This window comes from Gorilla gorilla, chromosome 19 (assembly GCF_029281585.2).
Source record: "Gorilla gorilla gorilla isolate KB3781 chromosome 19, NHGRI_mGorGor1-v2.1_pri, whole genome shotgun sequence".
Taxonomy (NCBI): domain Eukaryota; kingdom Metazoa; phylum Chordata; class Mammalia; order Primates; family Hominidae; genus Gorilla; species Gorilla gorilla.
This window is the reverse complement of record NC_073243.2, coordinates 17184799-17202258: the sequence shown is the minus strand read 5'-3', so window position 1 is coordinate 17202258 and position 17460 is coordinate 17184799. Positions and strand designations below refer to the sequence as shown.

The following is a 17460-nucleotide window of genomic DNA, read 5'->3' as shown; positions in this document are numbered from 1 at the left end:
CCAGTCTTGTGACCCAGGTGTGACTCCCCCCCCCAGAGGCCCACCGGTACCCCAGGAGAAGAGGGAGCAGCTTCATCTCTTCTCCTGAGACTCCGTGAGGGCATGCGGGGAACAGGAAGCAGTTGTTTGGTGACTCACTGGGCAGAGCCAGGTTAAGGGAAGTTGTCTGCGGGCGTCCCTGGGACCGGATGATGGCAGCACAGCTCTGACCACCCTCACGGGGCTTGGCCCCACCCCACACCCAGGGAAGCCCCCTCTGAAAGGCTGCGGCCTATTCACCTTTCTAGCTGCAAGCCAGAGCTAAGAACCCGGGGAAGTTAGAGCGTCTCTGGACCTCGCTTCTAGATTTTTCTTCTGTCCTGCCATCAGAACACACAGGTAGGCTCAGTTTGTCCCCAGCATCCCTCAGCCACCTGGCTTCAAGGCTCTCCTGCCTAATTGCCAGCAATAGAGGTAGGATGGTACCAGGGCTTAGGAGCTGACTGTTCACATAGGGTAAAAAAAAAATGGCAGCCAGTTCCACTTCCTTGATAGAGTCAGACCAGGCTGGACGGTTGTTTCTCAAGGCAGGAGAACTGAGATGGTAGTGGACTTGTGGGGCAGAGGCAGAGGCAGAGGCGCAGTGCAGAGCCCCAGCCCCTGTCACTCCAGCTGCCACTGCTCCCAAGTCTCCCTAAGCCATGCTTGTTCTGTCCCTGCTCACCCAGAAAGACAGATTTGAGAGCCACGGTACCAGGAAAGCATACCTGGCAACAGAAGAGCTAGACGGAGAGCGCATGACCTGAGAAATGAGCAACGAGAGTGCTGATGCTCCTCCGCAAGAGGAGAAAGGGCAGAGCGGTTTACTGAACCTGAGTAGGGACCATTTCCTGTTCTTACAAACTGCCCAAGCCAGGTTTGTTGGAATGCCTGTCACCCTCTAGGTGGCAGCCCTATGTAGAGGGTCAATGACCCCGCCTCCCATGGGAAGGTAGCCCGCAGTAGTGGCACCTTGCTCTCATGAGGTGAGATCAGTAGGAAGACTTCAGCAGAGCGGGCCCCTGAGCTGCGTTTCTCATGCCTGCCAGCGTCCTGTAGCCTGTGCCTTTACCAGCTGTGGTGGCAGTGGCAGCAACAACTTACTCATAGGGAGAGGTCCCTGGCAGGTCACAGAGAAGCCACCCCCATCATTTGAAGGCATGCCCTTTCAGTTTTACTGTCATTGTCAGTGAAACCTGAGCAGCCTCCTCACTGACTGTTGGTGGCCAGGACCAGCACTGTGGGCCCCATCTCGGTTGGCACGCACGTCCACTTCCCCAGCCCTGTGCCTGCATCTGGGTCTCTGCAAGTTGCTCTGTGGCAGAAGGCCATGAGAGGGTGTGACAGGGCTGGGACCTGCCCTCCTGGCCCCGCCAGGTTTGTGTGGGTGCCCTCCACCTCCCTACTCAGGGAGCATGCTGTCTGGGCAGATGCCAGCAGATCAGTTTGTTTCTTGGCCATGGTCCCCAGAAGAGGAAGCAGTGCAGTAGTGGCCATGTTCTGTAGTGACAGACATACCCAGAGCCGGTCTCGAAGGGCCGCTGCCACACGTGTAAGGCTGTCAGAGAAGAAAATCAGGCTTTTGCAAATGTGCATCTCTCGGGAACTTCCCTGAGAAATGTGAAAGTCCACCGGGAAGGCAAGCGCTGTGCCACGTGCTTGGTGAGAGGTGCTAGAGGAGGCGGTGGGTCAGTGGGGCCAAGGAGACTCTTCTGCTTTTATTCTTTTGTCTACTTTTTGTTTGGCAGTTTAGCTTGCACTAGTAAGCATATGACTAGGCTGTCAATTGCTTAGTACCACAGTATGGTTGCTGAAGAAGAGGCTAAGAAAAAAAGTGACAAAGTCAGTTTAAAGAAAAACGTCGAGTAAATAATAGTGTAGCTTGTACAGATTCGTGGCAAAGGAGCAGAGGTAGAACAGAAAAGACCCGTGTTTAGGAAACTGCGCTGGTCAAGGGCAAGGTGGTGGGCCATTGTGATCGACCTGGGTGTTGCTCTTTGCAGACACATGAGTTGGGTCTTAATTCATCACATTGCACGGACTTCGGCTGCTGCTGCAGGAGAATTTCGTATTATTAGCTGTCAGTATCACTTTTTTGTATAGCCTTTTAGTTTAACTTCATTGTTCGTTGTTTGTTGTTGTTGTTTTTGTTTTTTGAGACAGGGTCTCGTTCTGTCACCCAGGGTGGAGTGCAGTGGTGTGATCTCGGCTCACTGCAGCCTCCGCCTCCAAAGCTCAGGCAATCCTCCCATGTCAGCCTCCCAAGTAGCTGGGACCACAGGCGTGTGCCACCACACCCAGCTAATTTTTTTTTTTTTGTAGAGACGGGGTTTCAGCATGTTGCCCAGGCTATATTTTATTTTGTTTTGTTTTGTTTTAGCTACACAGTGAAGTAAGTCAAAATAACAGATTCTGTTTGCATATTCATGTCTAGATTGAAAAGTACCTTCTCTGTAGGCTTTCTAGATAATGTATGTGAAACCACTTTCATATCTAAGGAACCTAATTCTTCCTTGTTGAATTTTAGTCCCAGTCTTACTTTGAGAGACCTGTTATGTTGAATATCCTCAGGATGCTTTCTCAGCCCTCGGCAGGGTTGTACCCATGCCATTCCCTGGGCCCCTTGAGCTCTGTTTTTATTGCAGTGCTATGTTCAGCCCTTGGGCCTATCCCTGAGACCCGACGGGGACTGGTTATTACTCTGGAGGGGAAGAGGTTCCTAGGGGCAGGATGCTGACACACCGTAGTGTCAGGGCCCTGGCTCACCCACCTGCTTGCCTGCTCGCTGTCTGGCTCATTCACCACTCTGTCCCCATAGGCTGTCCTGGAGGACCACAGTCAGATGAGGCAGATGGAGCTCGAAATCAGACCTTTGTTCCTCGTACCAGACACCAACGGCTTCATTGACCACCTGGCCAGTCTGGCGCGGCTGCTGGAGAGCAGGAAGTACATCCTGGTGGTGCCCCTCATCGGTGAGTCAGGCGGGAAGGGCAGAGCGGCCTTGCACGTGCACAGCAGCCCCCTCCACACACGCCCCACGGCCTGGGGGCCAGGCAGGCAGAGCCCTGCTGTGCGTGTGTAAGATGGGATTTGCAGGGGAGTAGGGAACGCGTGGGGCAAAGAAAATTGTTTAATAATCAAAGCAGTTCACATTCTCATGGCTGATCCATGGCTTAAACTGCTTGAGCAAATGGACTCCTGTGTCCCAGCAACCAGAGGCTGCATGAGCCCAGCCCTTGTTTTTATCCTTATAAAGCTTGCAGTAAAACAGCAAAGCTGGTTCCCGTTATTGGTAAACACTCAGCCCTGGCAGATAACGGCAGTGCTGCTGGGTGGTCTGGCAGGGAGGCTGGGAGGATTTTGAAGTGGTTAGATGCCTTTGGTCTGATTGTCTTGTAGCTTTTCATGATCAGTCTGTTGGTTCGAGGTAGCATTCTTCTGGCCAGTGTCACCCTAAGGCTAGGCCAGCAGGAACCCTCCAGAGCAAGCCCTTGGCTCATGCCTGTGGATTCCTACCACTTGGGCCCGTACCACTGTCTGGGCCTTGGTGCTGGTGCAGGGTCAGCATCTCAGGACCCAGCTAGCTTGCTTTCCCACCCTCTAGCCAGAGAGGCCCAGCTGGGCCGTCTCCACGGGACCGTCTGGGTACCCTTAGTTCTTGGAGCTCTGTGGTGGGTCAGCCTCAGGGTGGGCTCTGGGCTCCGGGCTCATATCTAGCTGATGGCCTCTGCGGAGGGAGAGGGTCTAGGAGATGATTGGGAGGCCCAGGCGTTTGCACATCCCCTTCTCAGCAGCTACTTGGAGCAAGTTTGAGAGCCTTGTCTTCTGGAAAAGCCACCAGACTGGCAGTCTGCCTGCCAAGCCACCTTTGACATCCATGCCAAGATGTTCCATTGGGCCTTCCCTCCCAGTCCCAAGTGTCTTAGTGCCAGATGGGGGTGGAAACAAAGGGCAGGAAACATCCGCCCCTGCAGAGGCTGCAGAACCCTGGGGGGTTGTGGGAAACACGTTAGCACCACCTGAGAATGTTGGCACCGAAGCAGCCCTCCTCCCTGCCTCCACCCTCCCCGTCTTCCTTCCCCTCCCCATGTGGCCTGGCCAGAACCTCTTAAATCCAGGCCCTTAGACCTAAGGGAAGGCTTTCTGCTCTTCAACAGTAGAACAGTTTCTGTCACCAAGGCAGGGCAGCAAAACCATCACGTTGTCCCAGGCTTTCCCTTCTCCTCGCTGGGGCAGGCTGCCTTGCCGGGTCATATGTCTCTCTGCTTTCCTACCCAGGAGCTTTTTAGGGGAAAGAAAGTGTTTTACTAGATGGTCAGGAAAGGGTACAACTGAAAGAGGCTGCGGACATCTCAGGAGCCCCCTAAGAGCCGTAAGGTGCCTCAGACGCCGTCCCAGGCTGCCAGGGTTTTTCGTCACCAGGACTGATCGTACCCCAGGCTGTGGGCTGAGTCTCCTTGTTCTTGATCCAGTGAAAGGCAGGCTGTAGCCCTTGGCCCTGAGGAGCTTAGGGTTTAGTAAGGAAATCCGGATTCGGTGGGGAGGGAGCAAACGCATGAGAAAACCCAGCAGATACATGCAGGACAAAGAGACGACGCCTAAGGGTGCTGGGAACTGACAGTTGTGCTACAGCCATACAGGCCAGCCTCTCTGGACCTGCCTCAGCTGGGCAGGCCCCTGGACTCTCCCAGAGGCTGTAAGAGGAGGGCTCCTGTTTACTGATGCTTTCCTTGGTAGTAGACTCACGTCCTGTGCCCAGAGCAGCAAAGGGTTAAGCCGCCAGCTTTCCCTTCTTGTTTCTGGTGCTCTTTAACCTGCTCTGTGCTCCGCAGACCTGACCCCAGCGTGGAGAAGCCCCGCCTGGTGCAGAAGCACAAACAAGCTTCCTCTTTGAAGCCTGTTTAGTTTGGAAGCAGGAAAGCAGATTTTGGGATAGAATACCCGTTTTTCCTGTTTGATGTTGTTTGCTGTACCATACACCCATCTACCACTGCTTCCCAACCTCAGCCATGCACTGTGTGGACACTGCAGCCTCAGGGTGCCGAAAGCATGGGCATTGTGTGTGTGTGTGTGTGTGTGTGTGTGTGTATTCCCACATGGGCCCTTTCCAGAAAGTGTCTCCGAATACCCAGACAATGAGTGCCAGGCTCACCATGGAACAGCATGCTCACGCCGGCTCCCTGAGCCATGAATCACTGCGCTAAGGAGAGGCCTCAGACCCCAAACTCTCCCAGAGCCCCCGAGGAGCACATATTTCCCACTTGACCTCAGGCTTTTGGCTGGAATTTTGGAAAGAATCTTCACCAGAAAATGAAGCCATGTCCCAGACACACAGGGAGGCAGACAGGCACATACACACACACACACACACACACACACACACACACACACACACACAGACATATACACACATGTACACACACACGCATACATATACACACAGACATACACACACGTACACACAAACGCATACACACATGCACACAGAGACACATACACGCACACATACGCGCGCACGCACACACACACACACGTGCAGTATCAGAGAAGGTAGATGTGCCAAGGTTCTGGTCTTGAGGAATACCAGGGCCTTGCAAATGAGGCTGTGACTGCCCCTTCCTCCATGGTGACCTCCCTGCACTCCACCAGTGGGGCTGGGGGTAGAACTTTACCCCTCCTGGACTGCCGTGTGTGGGGGCCCAAGGAGTTGAGGAAGGACGCCTCCCTTTCCCTCGAGCTGCTGCATACCCTGGACTCTCCTGAGGGACCCTTTCACGTTAGTCCTGTAACCAAGGAATGCAATAGAGGGACCAGATTTCTTCCTCTAAATACAGAACCTCCAGAAGATTCCTTTAAGTACCTCCCAAGAAGAGGGCAGGGCCCAGGAGAAGAGACAGAAAGGGAGTAGAGCCCTGTGAAATCTCGAGACACTTCTTGCCCCCGCAAGCTCCTCTCCAGCCCTAGTTTAGTTTGGGACACATTTTGCCCCCACAAGCTCCCCTCCGGCCCTAGTTTCATTGGAAGACTCCTGTGGGGGAAGGATGGATTCTGGTCTGGGAAGGTGTTGGCTGGGAAAGTGAATGGACAGAGGCCTAGGATGAAAGCTGATTGCTGAGGCTGATACCTTGTGGGGCTCTGTCTCATCAGTGATCAATGAGCTGGACGGCCTGGCCAAGGGGCAGGAGACAGACCACCGGGCTGGGGGCTATGCCCGTGTGGTACAAGAGAAGGCCCGCAAGTCCATCGAGTTCCTCGAGCAGCGATTCGAGAGTCGGGACTCTTGCCTGCGAGCCCTGACCAGTCGTGGCAATGAACTCGAATCCATCGCCTTCCGCAGTGAGGACATCACTGGCCAGCTGGTGAGACCCCGTGGCAGGAAGGGAAAGCCCACAGCCAGCTTCCAGAACAAGGTCTCCAGGAAGGAAGGGCTGAAGGAGGCCCATCAGCCTGGGCAGCTGAGGGCCAGCCACCATGGAGGCCCAGGTGGGGAAGTTCCTTCTCCCCTAAGTCACTCTTGGCACAGTCAGACCAGGCCAGGCAGGGCCAGGGCATGCATGGGAGGGATCGGGGAGGTGGCCCTGCCCAGGGCCCCAGAGGCAGAGGATCCCTCCTCCTCCTCCTCCACATGGCGCCCCCTTCTGCCCAGTGGTGCTTCTCACACATGTCTTCCTCCAGGGTAACAACGATGATCTCATCCTGTCCTGCTGCCTCCACTACTGCAAAGACAAGGCTAAGGACTTCATGCCCGCCAGCAAAGGTACAGCTTTGCCTCCGCCTTGGGATCTTCCATCCCCACTGCCCTACCTCGTCCTACCCATCCTCAGCCCCTGAGACGGGCTCCACTGACTCTGGCCTGGGAAGTCTAAGGAATTAGTGCTCAGGGCTGATGCATGCCTGAGGCCCAACCTCCCTGTCCTGGCTCCCCCAGCCCCAGGGAATGCCAGGTGCACCCTGGGCCAACTAGAGATGAGCCTAGCCCAGGAAGCCCAGCCCTAGGCCGCGAGGTTCTTCACCCTGCATGCATCCGTTTCCTTTCTTGGGTGTCCTCAGTGAGTTCTGTCTGACAGCAAGAATGTCTTTATGATTCACTGTAGCTGGTGCTGGCCATGGTCTCCCGAGCCCAACCCTCTACAGCTCTGAGGGCAGCCCCCCAGGGGTCCCTGGGGCACACTTCCCTTTCTTGGCCATGCTTACCTTCCTACCTTCTCTGTTCACCCGTGAGTGTTTACCCTATTTCAGGCCTGGGGCAGAGGCATTTCCCCAGGGAATAGTGGGCTTTGCTTCCTGGTCTCTTTGGTCACAAGCTGTAGCACTTTGAAGCCTGGCTAGAGTTTGAGGTTGGTGAGAGCTTGAGGACTGAGCCCTCAGCCCGGTTTTCAAGACCTTTGGGGGTAAGCAGAATCTCATCTTTGGGCCAAAGGCCCACTCTGGGTTTCTCACCCAAGCGCTTGACCACCTCACCCTCAACCCTGAGCTGGGCTTCATGCCTCACTCCACAGGTCAGTGACACTATGGTTTTCTGCTCCTGGCTCCCAGGATTCTGGCATTTTTTTTCATTTGGAAGGAATTCCTAGGACCTGCCAGCTGTGTGTCATCTGCAGAGCTGGCAGTTCTCACCGTTTCGTTTCTGTCTACCTATAAGTGGTCTCTTGTCATTGCCTTTCCGTCTCTGCTGCTCTCTCCTTTCTGTCCATGTTTCTTTCTAGCCCTTGTGTTCAGGCTGCTCTGGGAGTTGACTCTGTCCTGCGTCCTCTCCCCATACAGACACAGGCCCTCACTCCTGCATGAGTCTCTTTACTAGGGGCTGGTTACGAGCCCACAGCCGCTGCTCAAGAGAGGTCCTGTCCTGCCACCAGGTTTGCATGCCATATCCCTCGGGACCAGATATGAGCATTAAAGTGATAAAAGGAGACCTGGCTGAGCCAAACAGAGGAGCTTATGTTCTGTCCCCGGCAGCTCAGTAGTCTCTGAGTATCCCCTCACCCGAGGCCACCTTCCTCTCCCCTCTGCCCACCACAGCCCCTTGCCTCCCTTCACACTCTCCTTCCTCCTGTCGTCTTCTCTCGTCACCACCAACCCCACAAACCTCTCCCTCCCAAATCTTCCAAACTCCTCCCCATGCTGAAAGCCAGTTCTCAGCCTCCCTGCCTGGAGCTGGCAAGCCTGAGCTTCCTAGAGGGGTACCTCCTGAGAGAGAGGTAGGCGGGATTGCTGAAGGCCTTGTTGGGAAGTGTGGTTCCAGGACTGCTGGGCCCCACCCCAGCCTCAGAACTTTCTTTCTCAGAACGGACACATTTTGGCTTTGGCCCTACTAGTCCTCCCACCCCCGACTTCACCCCAAACAGCCTACAGGAACCCATTGCCATCCTGGGGACCGCCCCTATCAGAATTACATCAGCAATGGCTGGTGTAATCAAACCTCATTTGTCAGTGTGAATTCTTAGCAGATTAACTTGTCAGATTCACAGAGAAACCGTCACTAAATGTTTATGTGTAAACGATGTTGAATTTTAAAATCATGTGGATTATGGCGGATGGGGCCTGACAAGATGACAGTCTCTGGTTTCTAACAAAGTGAAGTTACCAGTGTCAAAACAGAGGATGTTTATTGTGAAAAATGTCAAAGTATCCACAGAAACCCCTGCAGACCCCTGCCAGCAATGTCGGGCCTTGGTTAGCTGACCTAAGGCCTGGGACACTCCTGGTTTGAGGCCCAGGGCAGGAATAGTGGGGCTGCTACAGACGCAGCCAGCCAGCTGGGAGCCCCACACAGCCCTGCATACCACCACCGCAGCCACACTTATCTGCAGAGGGGCCCGGCCCAGGCAGCTGAGTAGTCTCTGAGTATCCCCTCACCCGAGGCCACCTTCCTCTCCCCTCTGCCCACCACAGCCCCTTGCCACCCTTCACACTCTCCTTCCTCCTGTCCTCTTCTCTCGCCACCACCAACCCCACAAACCTCTCCCTCCCGAATCCTCCAAACTCCTCCCCAGGCTGAAAGCCAGTTCTCAGCCTCCCTGCCTGGAGCTGGCAAGCCTGAGACTGCTCAGGTCTGACATGGATATTTGCAGCCCCCCACCCCCGCCAGCCCATGCAGTCAGTGAGCACGGCAGGACACTTCCTGTGCCTTGCTGTCTGCCGGACCTGGACCTCTGTCAGGAAATGCCCAGGCTGGGACTGACGAGTAGACCTGCCACCCAAGCAGGCCTGTCAGGGTAGGGATGTCACTTGTGTGAGTGCTTGTCCCTGGCTTAAATTCTCTCCAATGTGTTAAAGATTAGGGAGTTAGGGAAAGAGAGGTAGTGGAGAGACTGTGCTTAAAAAAAAAAGTCATCTAAAAAGAATGAAAGATAGCTGTGCCACTATAGAAAGATCTTTTAAGTATATACTCTGAAAGTGTGGCTAATATGATCATGATGATGTAGGAAAAAAAGGTTATATGTCCAAGTGTATGTACTTGTAAATGTGCCTAAAGAAACCTGGAAGGATACACAGGTCTTCCCTGGGGTACAAGACGGAGAACTGGGATCATCATCTTAACTCTACTCTTCCTTTTTACTCTTCTGTCCTCTTAGAGACTTTTGCCTGTATACATGGATTACTGTTACTTAGCAGGGGCAACCGGTTGGCCAAAGCCTTGGTGTGCCGTTGGCACAATTCTGCCAAGACCCTTACCCTCTCCTCTCCTCAGGGCTCCCTTAAGCTAACCTCTCTCCCCACATCTGGAAAACCCTGGGTACATTTTCTGTTCCATCTTTAGTTTTCTGCCTCTGGATGCCTAAAGCTTCAACCTGCTGGCTTTTAGAGGGAGAGGACTTGTTAAAAAAAAAAAGTGGGGTGTGGGGAGAGCGGTGTTGTGATTTGGGGGCCAGCCATGTGGTAAAAAGGAGTAGAGGTCAAGGGGCTGCTTCTGTTCCCTCAGTTTAGGGTCCTGGGAGGCTGGCGGGTTTGGGCAGCTTTTGGGAACTAGGCAGAAGAGAGTACTGTATGGGAGGCCGGAGTCAAGGCAGAAGCCCGGTGCAGCCCTCTCTAAGCCAGCAGGGGAGGGTCCCCGGGGCTGAGAGCCCGGACGGAGGAAAGGACTGGTAGAAGGGCCAAGACACGGCTAGTGTGGCACCCCCTCCCCAGGACCACATTCTCCAGGGTGAGAAGAGCAGCCAGCCCTCTGCCTCCTGTCCTCAGTGACAGCCTTCTGCTCTCTCATGCCCACAGAGGAGCCAATCCGGCTACTGCGGGAGGTGGTGCTGTTGACGGATGACCGGAACCTGCGTGTGAAGGCGCTCACAAGGAATGTTCCTGTACGGGACATCCCAGCCTTCCTCACGTGGGCCCAGGTGGGCTGAGGGAGCCACACTGGGCCCCCCCCCCGTGGAACCGTTCCTGAAAGGCCACCAGGCGCCCAGTGTAGCACGGAAGATGCCCACGTGCCTGAGCCACCAATCCACCCAGACAATAAACCATCCTCTTCCAACCCACGCCGTGGCCATGCTGTGGGGGACCTGCTTCTCACAGAGCCCCTCCCAAGGATCGGGCGGAAGCTGCTGGGACCCTCCTGGGCTGCCAGGATTTAGCAGGGAGGTGGCTGGCTACAGCAACAGCAGCTGGGCAAGCCAGATAGGCCGCCCATGCTCTCAGCCTTTCTCCCTCCCCCGTCTCATTCCAAGGCTGAGGGAGGGCCTTCTCGCCTGGGGACGCAGCCACTTTCTCCAGTGGAGACAGGGCAGGGGTTCAGAGTTTCCGTCAGATGCAGTGAAATCACAGTTCCCTTTCATCTTCAGAACCTCTGTCCTGAATGTGTTCAAGAGGCTTTGGTTAAGTCAGGAAGAAGTGCCCAGGGTGTGTGTCCCCAGTCTCCCTGAGGCCTGGACTCGCCCATGAACCCAAGTCGACTTCTAGACACCATGTCCGTAACAGCAGCCCTGGGCCCCCACCTCTTCTACCATCCACCCCAGACTTACCACACACCCTTCCTGCTGCTCTTCCTCCTGCCCTTATCAACCTGGGTCCCTCACACTTTGCCAGTTGCTTCCCCGTGGACAGTCATGAGTCTAGAGGAAAGGGGCATCTGGTCTCAGGCCCGTGCTCTCGGGTGGCCTCCACCTGCTCCCTCTCTCCTCACTGGCCTTTCTTTCCGTCTAGCTTCCTCTTCAGGAAATGTCCTGACTCTCCTCAGCTCCCCCTTCACCCCTCCTTGCCCGCCTACCCTCCCTCCAGAATAGCCCCTCACCCTCCTTCCCCTTCTAGTTGATCCTTTTCACCTCCCTGATCCCCTTCATTTCTTCACTGCGGTTCCTCGTCGTAGGGGTTCTCACTCTGAACTTTCCCTCTCTACTACCCATGGCAGGAACCTAGTACAGCTCTCCCACCCAGGGCCTTCCGCCCTTGGCTCCTGTGCTGGGAGAAACTTCCAGGCGTGGACAGCCCAGCCTCAGGCATTCCAGTGCCTGGGGCACCGTCGCCTAACCTGGTTTCTAGCTTTGCCCTCACTCCCCGGAAAAACTGACACAGGGGCCCTTTCCTTGCCCCTTTAGCTGATACCTCAGTGGGGAGGCTTCCTTACCAAGAATGAGTTCCTGAAACCCAGGGCCAGAGACAAGGACAACTTAGGGGAAGATGGGGTTTTCGGTGGAGCCAGGGGCAAATGTTAATGGGACCAGTGGGGGATACCCCAGAGCCCATGGCCTGACTGCACAGCCTGCCTGGAGGATGGGTGCGCAGCTCTGCGCTCCCTGAGGCCCAGGACTATGCCAGAAGCGATGGGGTACCGTGTAGGGGAGCCAAGGCCAGTAGTTTGGGGGGTAGGAGTCCCCTAGAGTCTCAGAAGACTGGGCTCTTTGGAGTACAGGGTCCCCGGCCTCTCCTTTAAGATTCTCTCCCCAGCTGGAAGGCCGATGACTGGGTGGTCGGGAGGGAGACCCATCTCTCCTTTCTGTCCCGTTTGCAGCACTGGTTTTGTTTCCTTAATAAATTTTTAGTTATGAAACATACCTGACCTTTTGCTGATCTGTTTCTGGGACTGGGGAGGGAGGCAGGTCCAAGCCTCTGCACCTGTGTGAGGGTGGCCCTTTCTGGCTCCTCCACCCAGTGGGCGCAGCCCATCCAGGTCCTTGTGCAGGGGCAGAAGAGAGCAGCGGGGTCGGGGTCCTTGGTTACTGCTTTATTGCTGTTTGGTTCGAGTATAGAAAATGGAAGCGGCTCTGGAAGAGCCTGTGTACAAGGTAGGAAATATACAAACGAAGAGGAGGGAGCTAAAGAGACCGCGTTCCAGCCCAGCCCAGCCTGGGCTCGGGATGGGGGGCCGCCGGGGCGCATGCAATAAATATGGTCCGGGGCCGCAGGGAAGGGAAGGGAGGGCACCGCGGGAGTGGGAGACCCGGTAGGCTCTTCGCCCTCCGACTCCAGAACTCCCCGCCCTTGGTGGTTGAGGAAGGAAGGGTTGGCCCTGGGGCTAGTGCCACTTGTGCAAAATGAGGAACTTCACATTATCAGTCCCGGGGTGGGTGGGAGCGGGGGTGCGGGGGGCCCTCCGGCCGGCTCAGTCCCCTCCCCACTCCCCAACTCTGCCCGACGCTCCGACCCCAGCGGGGAGATTCACAGTGAGAATGGGTGTGGTCGCAAGGGCCGGAGGTAGGGCTAGGAGTGCCCCAACAGTGACACCCCTCCCCCTCTAAGAGCAGCGCGGAGCCGGGGGAGGGGGCCGACGAACCACAGGAAGAGGCGGGAGGGGCCTGGGGTCTCCTTTGGTCAAAGCTGATATCAAAAATATAAATTTCCCTTACCCCATCCCACCCCCGTCCCGGGGTTTTCCCCCGACCCCCGAGCTAAGGCACGAAGCAGTGAGGCCAGGTGAGGCCGCCGAGAGGTGGAGCCGCCACTGTGGCGACGCTGCGGTTGTCCCGGGCACAGTGGGCCTGCGCGCCGCCCCCGCTGCTCCCTGGGGTGCGGGCCAGGGCCGCGCAGCAGCGACAGAGCGGGCTGGCGAGGGGCGCTCTAGGTGGGAGAGAAACGGTCGATGGTCCGGCCGTCGGGCCCCGCCGCCAGGTGAGCGCCCTGGCTCAGCACCTCGGCCGCCTTGTCGGGGCTGAGGCCCAGCTCGGCCGTGAACTTGGCCAGCGGGTAGAGGCTCTCCAGCGCCACCTTGGGGTCGTGCAGGAAGTGCGTGGTCTGCGCCAGCAGCTCGGCCGCGGCCGCCTTGTCCTGCTGCTTCAGGCTCAGCTGCTCGGCCGTGAGGCGAGCCACAGCAAAGACGCCCTCGGGGAAGTCGAGCTTGCCCTTGCCGTCGGGGCCGGGGACGCCGGGGAGCCCCCCCAAGCCCGCCAGCGCCCCGGCCGCGCCGGCCGCGCCCCCCACGGCGTGCATCTTCATGTGGCTGATGAGGTTGCGTTGCTGTGCGAACTTGCCGCCGCACACCTGGCACTCGTAGGGCTTCTCGCCCGAGTGGATGCGCATGTGCTCGGTGAGGCGGTACTGGCGCGTGAACCGCATGCCGCACGCGTCGCACGCGAAGGGCTTGAGGCCCAGGTGGCTGCGCATGTGGCGCGTCATGGTCCCACGCTGCGTGAACTTCTTCCCGCAGATGGTGCACGGGTAGGGCCGGGTCAGCCAGTGCGTCTTCTCGTGCTGCCGCAGCGTGGCCGGGTCCTTGTAGCTCTTGTCGCACGACGCGCAGCGGTAGGGCCGCAGCAGCTCTCCCAGGCCACCCGGAGCCCCGGCGACCTTGTCCCCGCCGCCTCCAAAAGGGGGCCCTAGGCCGGCAGCCCCAGCGGCCACTTCGGCCGCCTCGGCCCTGCCGTACAGCGCTTCCTCCTCCTCCACGTGAGCCTCCACGTGCGCGTTCAGCTGCTCAGAGCTGGGGAAGCCCTTGCCGCACGGAATGCACACGTACAGGTTGTCACCGAAGCTCTCGGGCTCGCCATAGGCCAGGTGCGGGCATGGGTAGCCCTCGAGGTGGCCGCCAGGCGGGCTGGGGTCCTCGCTGCTACCGGTCTCCTCGCTGCTGCTCTTGTAGTCGTCGCCGTCGCCGCCAGCGCCGGGCCCGTCCAGGCTGCCAGGGTAGCGCGGCGGCGGCGCCAGGCCGAGCGGGGGCCCCCCGGGCGAGACGGCCGCGTCCCCACCACGCTCTTCGCAGCGCTCGCTGGGGGAGCCGCGCTCCCGGCCCAGCTCGTCGCCATAGCTACCCAGGCCCGGCTCGTGCTTCATCCAGCGATAGAGGAGACTAGGCCCGTCGGGGCGGCCGGGGGGCTCGGGTCCCGGGCTGCCGCTGCCGCCGCGAAATGGGTCGGAAGGCGGTGCGGCCTCCTCCAGCTTCTGGAAGGGCAGCGGCGGCAGCGACGGCAGGGCGAGAGGCGGCTCCTTGTAGGCGGCGGGGCCGGCGCTGGGAGGGCTGTCCGGGCGCGGGGGCAGCTCGCGCTCAGCCAGCGACCGCTCTGGCGCCGCGGAGCCCGGGGGGCTCTTCTTGGACAGGTCCAGGCCACAAAGAGGGGAGCAGCGGCGCTCCGAGGCACAGAGTGCGGCGGCCGGGCCGGGTCCCGACGCGTACAGCTCGGCGCAGTGCGTGTTGACCGCGGCCTCTGGGCCCGAGGGCGGCTCCGCGGCAGGAGGCGGCGGAGGCCCGACTGGGGACGGGTAGCAGGCCTGGATGACCGGCGTGGCGGCCCGCAGGCCCCGGCCCGGCCGACCATAGGGCGCGTAGCCGCCGCCGCCGCCGCCGCCGCCCCGCAGGTGGCAGTACTTGCCGTGGCGCTTGAGGCGTTTCTTGCACAGCGCCACGAGGTCGGGGATCTGCAGGTAGCTGGCGGCGGCCAGCACGGCGCCCAGGCTCGGCTCAGCCCCCGGGGCCACGGCCGCGGCCGCAGCCGCCTCTGCGCCGTCAGCCAGGCGGCCGGTGTAGATGAAGTCCAGCACCAGGCGGAACACGGCCGGGCTCACCATGTCATGGTCCAGGTTGAGCAGGTTGTCATGCACCACCAGGGACTTGAGGTAGGCACTGCTGGCCGCCAGCACGTTCTTGTGCGCGCGGAAGAGGGCGTTCTGCACCACGATGATCACGTCGCACAAGAAGCCCTTGGTGCGCTGGTTGTTGAGCTGCAGCAGCAGCTGCCTGGAGTGGCCGGGCGCCTCCATCGTGTCCAGCATCGTCTGCCCAGCACACTCTCCTGCGGGGACACACACCGGCCGGGTGAGAGCCGTGCGGCGCCCTGGCCGCCTGGCCCCAGCCCGGCACTTCTCCCCTCCACTTCCCCTTCCCTCAGCTGAGCGGGGGCATCAGCCCTGCGGCCTGGGCACCGGCGAAGGACCGGCTGCCCTCTGGAGTGGGAGCCCAGGCCGGCCCGCCCGGACCAGGAGAAGGAGCAGGAGGTGAGCGGCCGCCGGTGGAGGGGAGGCCAGGTCGGCCTGCACGCCCCAGGGCACCTGGCTGGGTGCTGGGGCTTCCGAGAAGAAAACTGTTCAGGCGAAGTGACCCTTTTGGAGACAGTTACCCGATTTAAGTAAAATGTCCGCTTCAGGAAAAGTCATTCAGGGCGGAGAAGTTTACCCAAGTAGGGAGAAAGGGAGCCGAGGAACCAGCGCCTCCCGCCTCGGGAGAAGTTGCCCCAGTTGGGGGAAGTGATACGGAGGAGGGGAGCGCGGTGCCCGCCCTGGCGCCACCCTGGCCGGGGGCTGTCAACCCTCGGTCGGGGCCCGGGCGGCGGCCGCGCGGGGAGCGGAGGCAGCGGCTGCCGTGGCGGGCAGAGCGCGAAGGCCGGGCCCGGCGCGGGGAGGGCGTTATATCGGGGCAGGAGGCTGAGGCAGGAAGCAGGTGGGGGGGAGGGGGGAGCCACGCAGCTCCCAGGGGAGGGAGGGGGCAGCGCCCCGGGCGGGCACGGCGCACAGCCGGCTGCGGCCCTGACCCGGGCCTGCGCCCCACCCGCGTCCCGGCCTCGGCCTGGGCCCTACACGCGCGGGCCCGGCGCCTCCCTCCGCGGCTCCCCCGGCCCCTTCTCCCCCGGAACTCCGCCGCCCCAAACTTGGGGAAAAGTTTTCCAACTGCAGACAGGGCGGGAGGAGTGCGCCGGCCCCAGGCCCTCGGCTCGCAGCTCTTCCTCGCGGCCCCCAAATCCGGCGGCAGAGCCGGAGCCGAGCCCTGAGCTCCCCTGCCCGCTGCTCGCCCGCCCGACCCCGTTCCCCTCCTGGCCCGCGGGGCCCCGCGGCCCGTTACCTGCGGTCCCGGCGGGCCGGGCTCCCCTCCCCGCGGCCGTGGCAGCTCTTAGCCGATGCCCCACCCGCCGCTGCCAGGCCCCGAGCTGTGCCAGGGCAGCGCCCCTGCCAGCCCCGCCCGCCAGCTCCCCTTCCCTTCCCTTCCCCTCGCCTCTCCAGCCCATGTGCGGGCAGAGCCGGCCCCGGGCCGCTGACCACGCCGTGAACCCGGCACGGAGCCGCGGCCCGGTGGTCCTGAGTCCGAAAGGGACGACACCCGGAGCCCTGAACGCCAGCCGCCAGCCGCGATGGGGCACCCGCGCCAGAAGATGCGCCCGAGGCGGCCGACGCACGAGGACCGGGCTGTCCCGGGTCCCCCGTCCCTCCCGGTCCCCGGCTCGAGGACCCACCTGGGGGGCATGTCGAAAGCCCCGGGCCCGGCTGACGGCGGATCCAGGGGGGACGTGGCTGCGCTGCCCTCCGCCCGCCGGGCCCCCGGTCGGTCTGTCCTGCTGGTCCGTCCTCCCCGCGTCCTGGTCGCGTCTCAGCCCCGCCGCGCTTTCCGCACACTCTTATCTGGAGCGGCCCGGGCCGGCGGGCGCTGCTGCGGCTATGGCGCCACCTCGCGGGCGCGCAAGGCTCTGCGCGGCAGGCCGCTGCCTTCCTCCCGCGCACCTGAGCTGGCGGCGCACAGATGCTGAGCCCGCGGGGAGGGGCCCATCCTACCCGCAGGTTCGCCCTCCCACCTGTACCCACCTGGGACCCCGACCCCGGACACGCGAGTCCCAGAAACCCTGGGGCTTTGAGCTGAGCGCTCCCATGTACGTATTTCTAGGCACACAGCCCCAGTTCGGAAAAGTCCTGCCCGCAAGCACGGGACTCGGGTGGTGGGGGAGAGGTTATCCTGAGCAGGAGTAGCCGAGCTCTCCTGGAACTCCCCGTAAATATTACTGCACGGCACTGTCCACTTGGACGCACTCCCCAACACACCCACCCTCACTCTGGCGCATGGATTCGGTGTGCGCGGCATAAACTGATTTGTCCCCAGCCCTCTCCAGGCACTGATACTAACAGGCGCGCATGTTTCCAGAAGCACACCCGCCCCTTCCCGCAGCCCTAGCGCTCTGGGATACTCCAGGGGCAGCCACGTAGGGCCCTCCGGGGACCTGGGCACAGGTGTTACCCACACAGCCTGCCCTGAACTTTCGGGTCTCCTAAGGGAACCCACGACGAGTCATCAGTGCGACTGGAAGTGGCTGGACAGCG

At 60.0% G+C, this 17460-nt stretch overlaps 2 protein-coding genes across 7 annotated transcripts in view; one reads left to right on the top strand and one right to left on the bottom strand.

Moving 5' to 3' along the window:
* SMG6 (SMG6 nonsense mediated mRNA decay factor) overlaps nucleotides 1–12005 on the top strand; it is a 243451-nt gene extending 231446 nt beyond the window's left edge. For all 5 annotated transcript variants that reach the window (XM_004058242.5, XM_063700507.1, XM_063700508.1 and 2 more), the window contains 4 exons: nucleotides 2837–2990; nucleotides 6166–6377; nucleotides 6694–6775; nucleotides 10231–12005. In XM_004058242.5, the coding sequence (XP_004058290.2) occupies nucleotides 2837–2990; nucleotides 6166–6377; nucleotides 6694–6775; nucleotides 10231–10361 (579 nt within the window). In that variant the 3' untranslated portion in view covers nucleotides 10362–12005. The remainder of the gene's footprint in view (nucleotides 1–2836; nucleotides 2991–6165; nucleotides 6378–6693; nucleotides 6776–10230) is intronic.
* A 154-nt stretch (nucleotides 12006–12159) lies between these two features.
* Nucleotides 12160–16822, bottom strand: HIC1 (HIC ZBTB transcriptional repressor 1). 2 transcript variants are annotated; one of them, XM_055367135.2, is made up of 2 exons: nucleotides 16605–16822; nucleotides 12160–15173 (listed from the first exon to the last, which is right to left on the bottom strand). In XM_055367135.2, the coding sequence occupies exon 2, from the start codon at nucleotides 15151–15153 to the stop codon at nucleotides 13009–13011; it is 2145 nt and encodes a 714-aa protein (XP_055223110.1). In that variant the 5' UTR covers nucleotides 15154–15173; nucleotides 16605–16822; the 3' UTR covers nucleotides 12160–13008. The 2 variants fall into 2 exon arrangements, with proteins under 2 accessions (XP_055223110.1, XP_055223109.1); XM_055367134.2 differs by lacking the exon at nucleotides 16605–16822 and adding an exon at nucleotides 15498–15734.
* Between the last annotated feature and the right edge of the window lie 638 nt (nucleotides 16823–17460).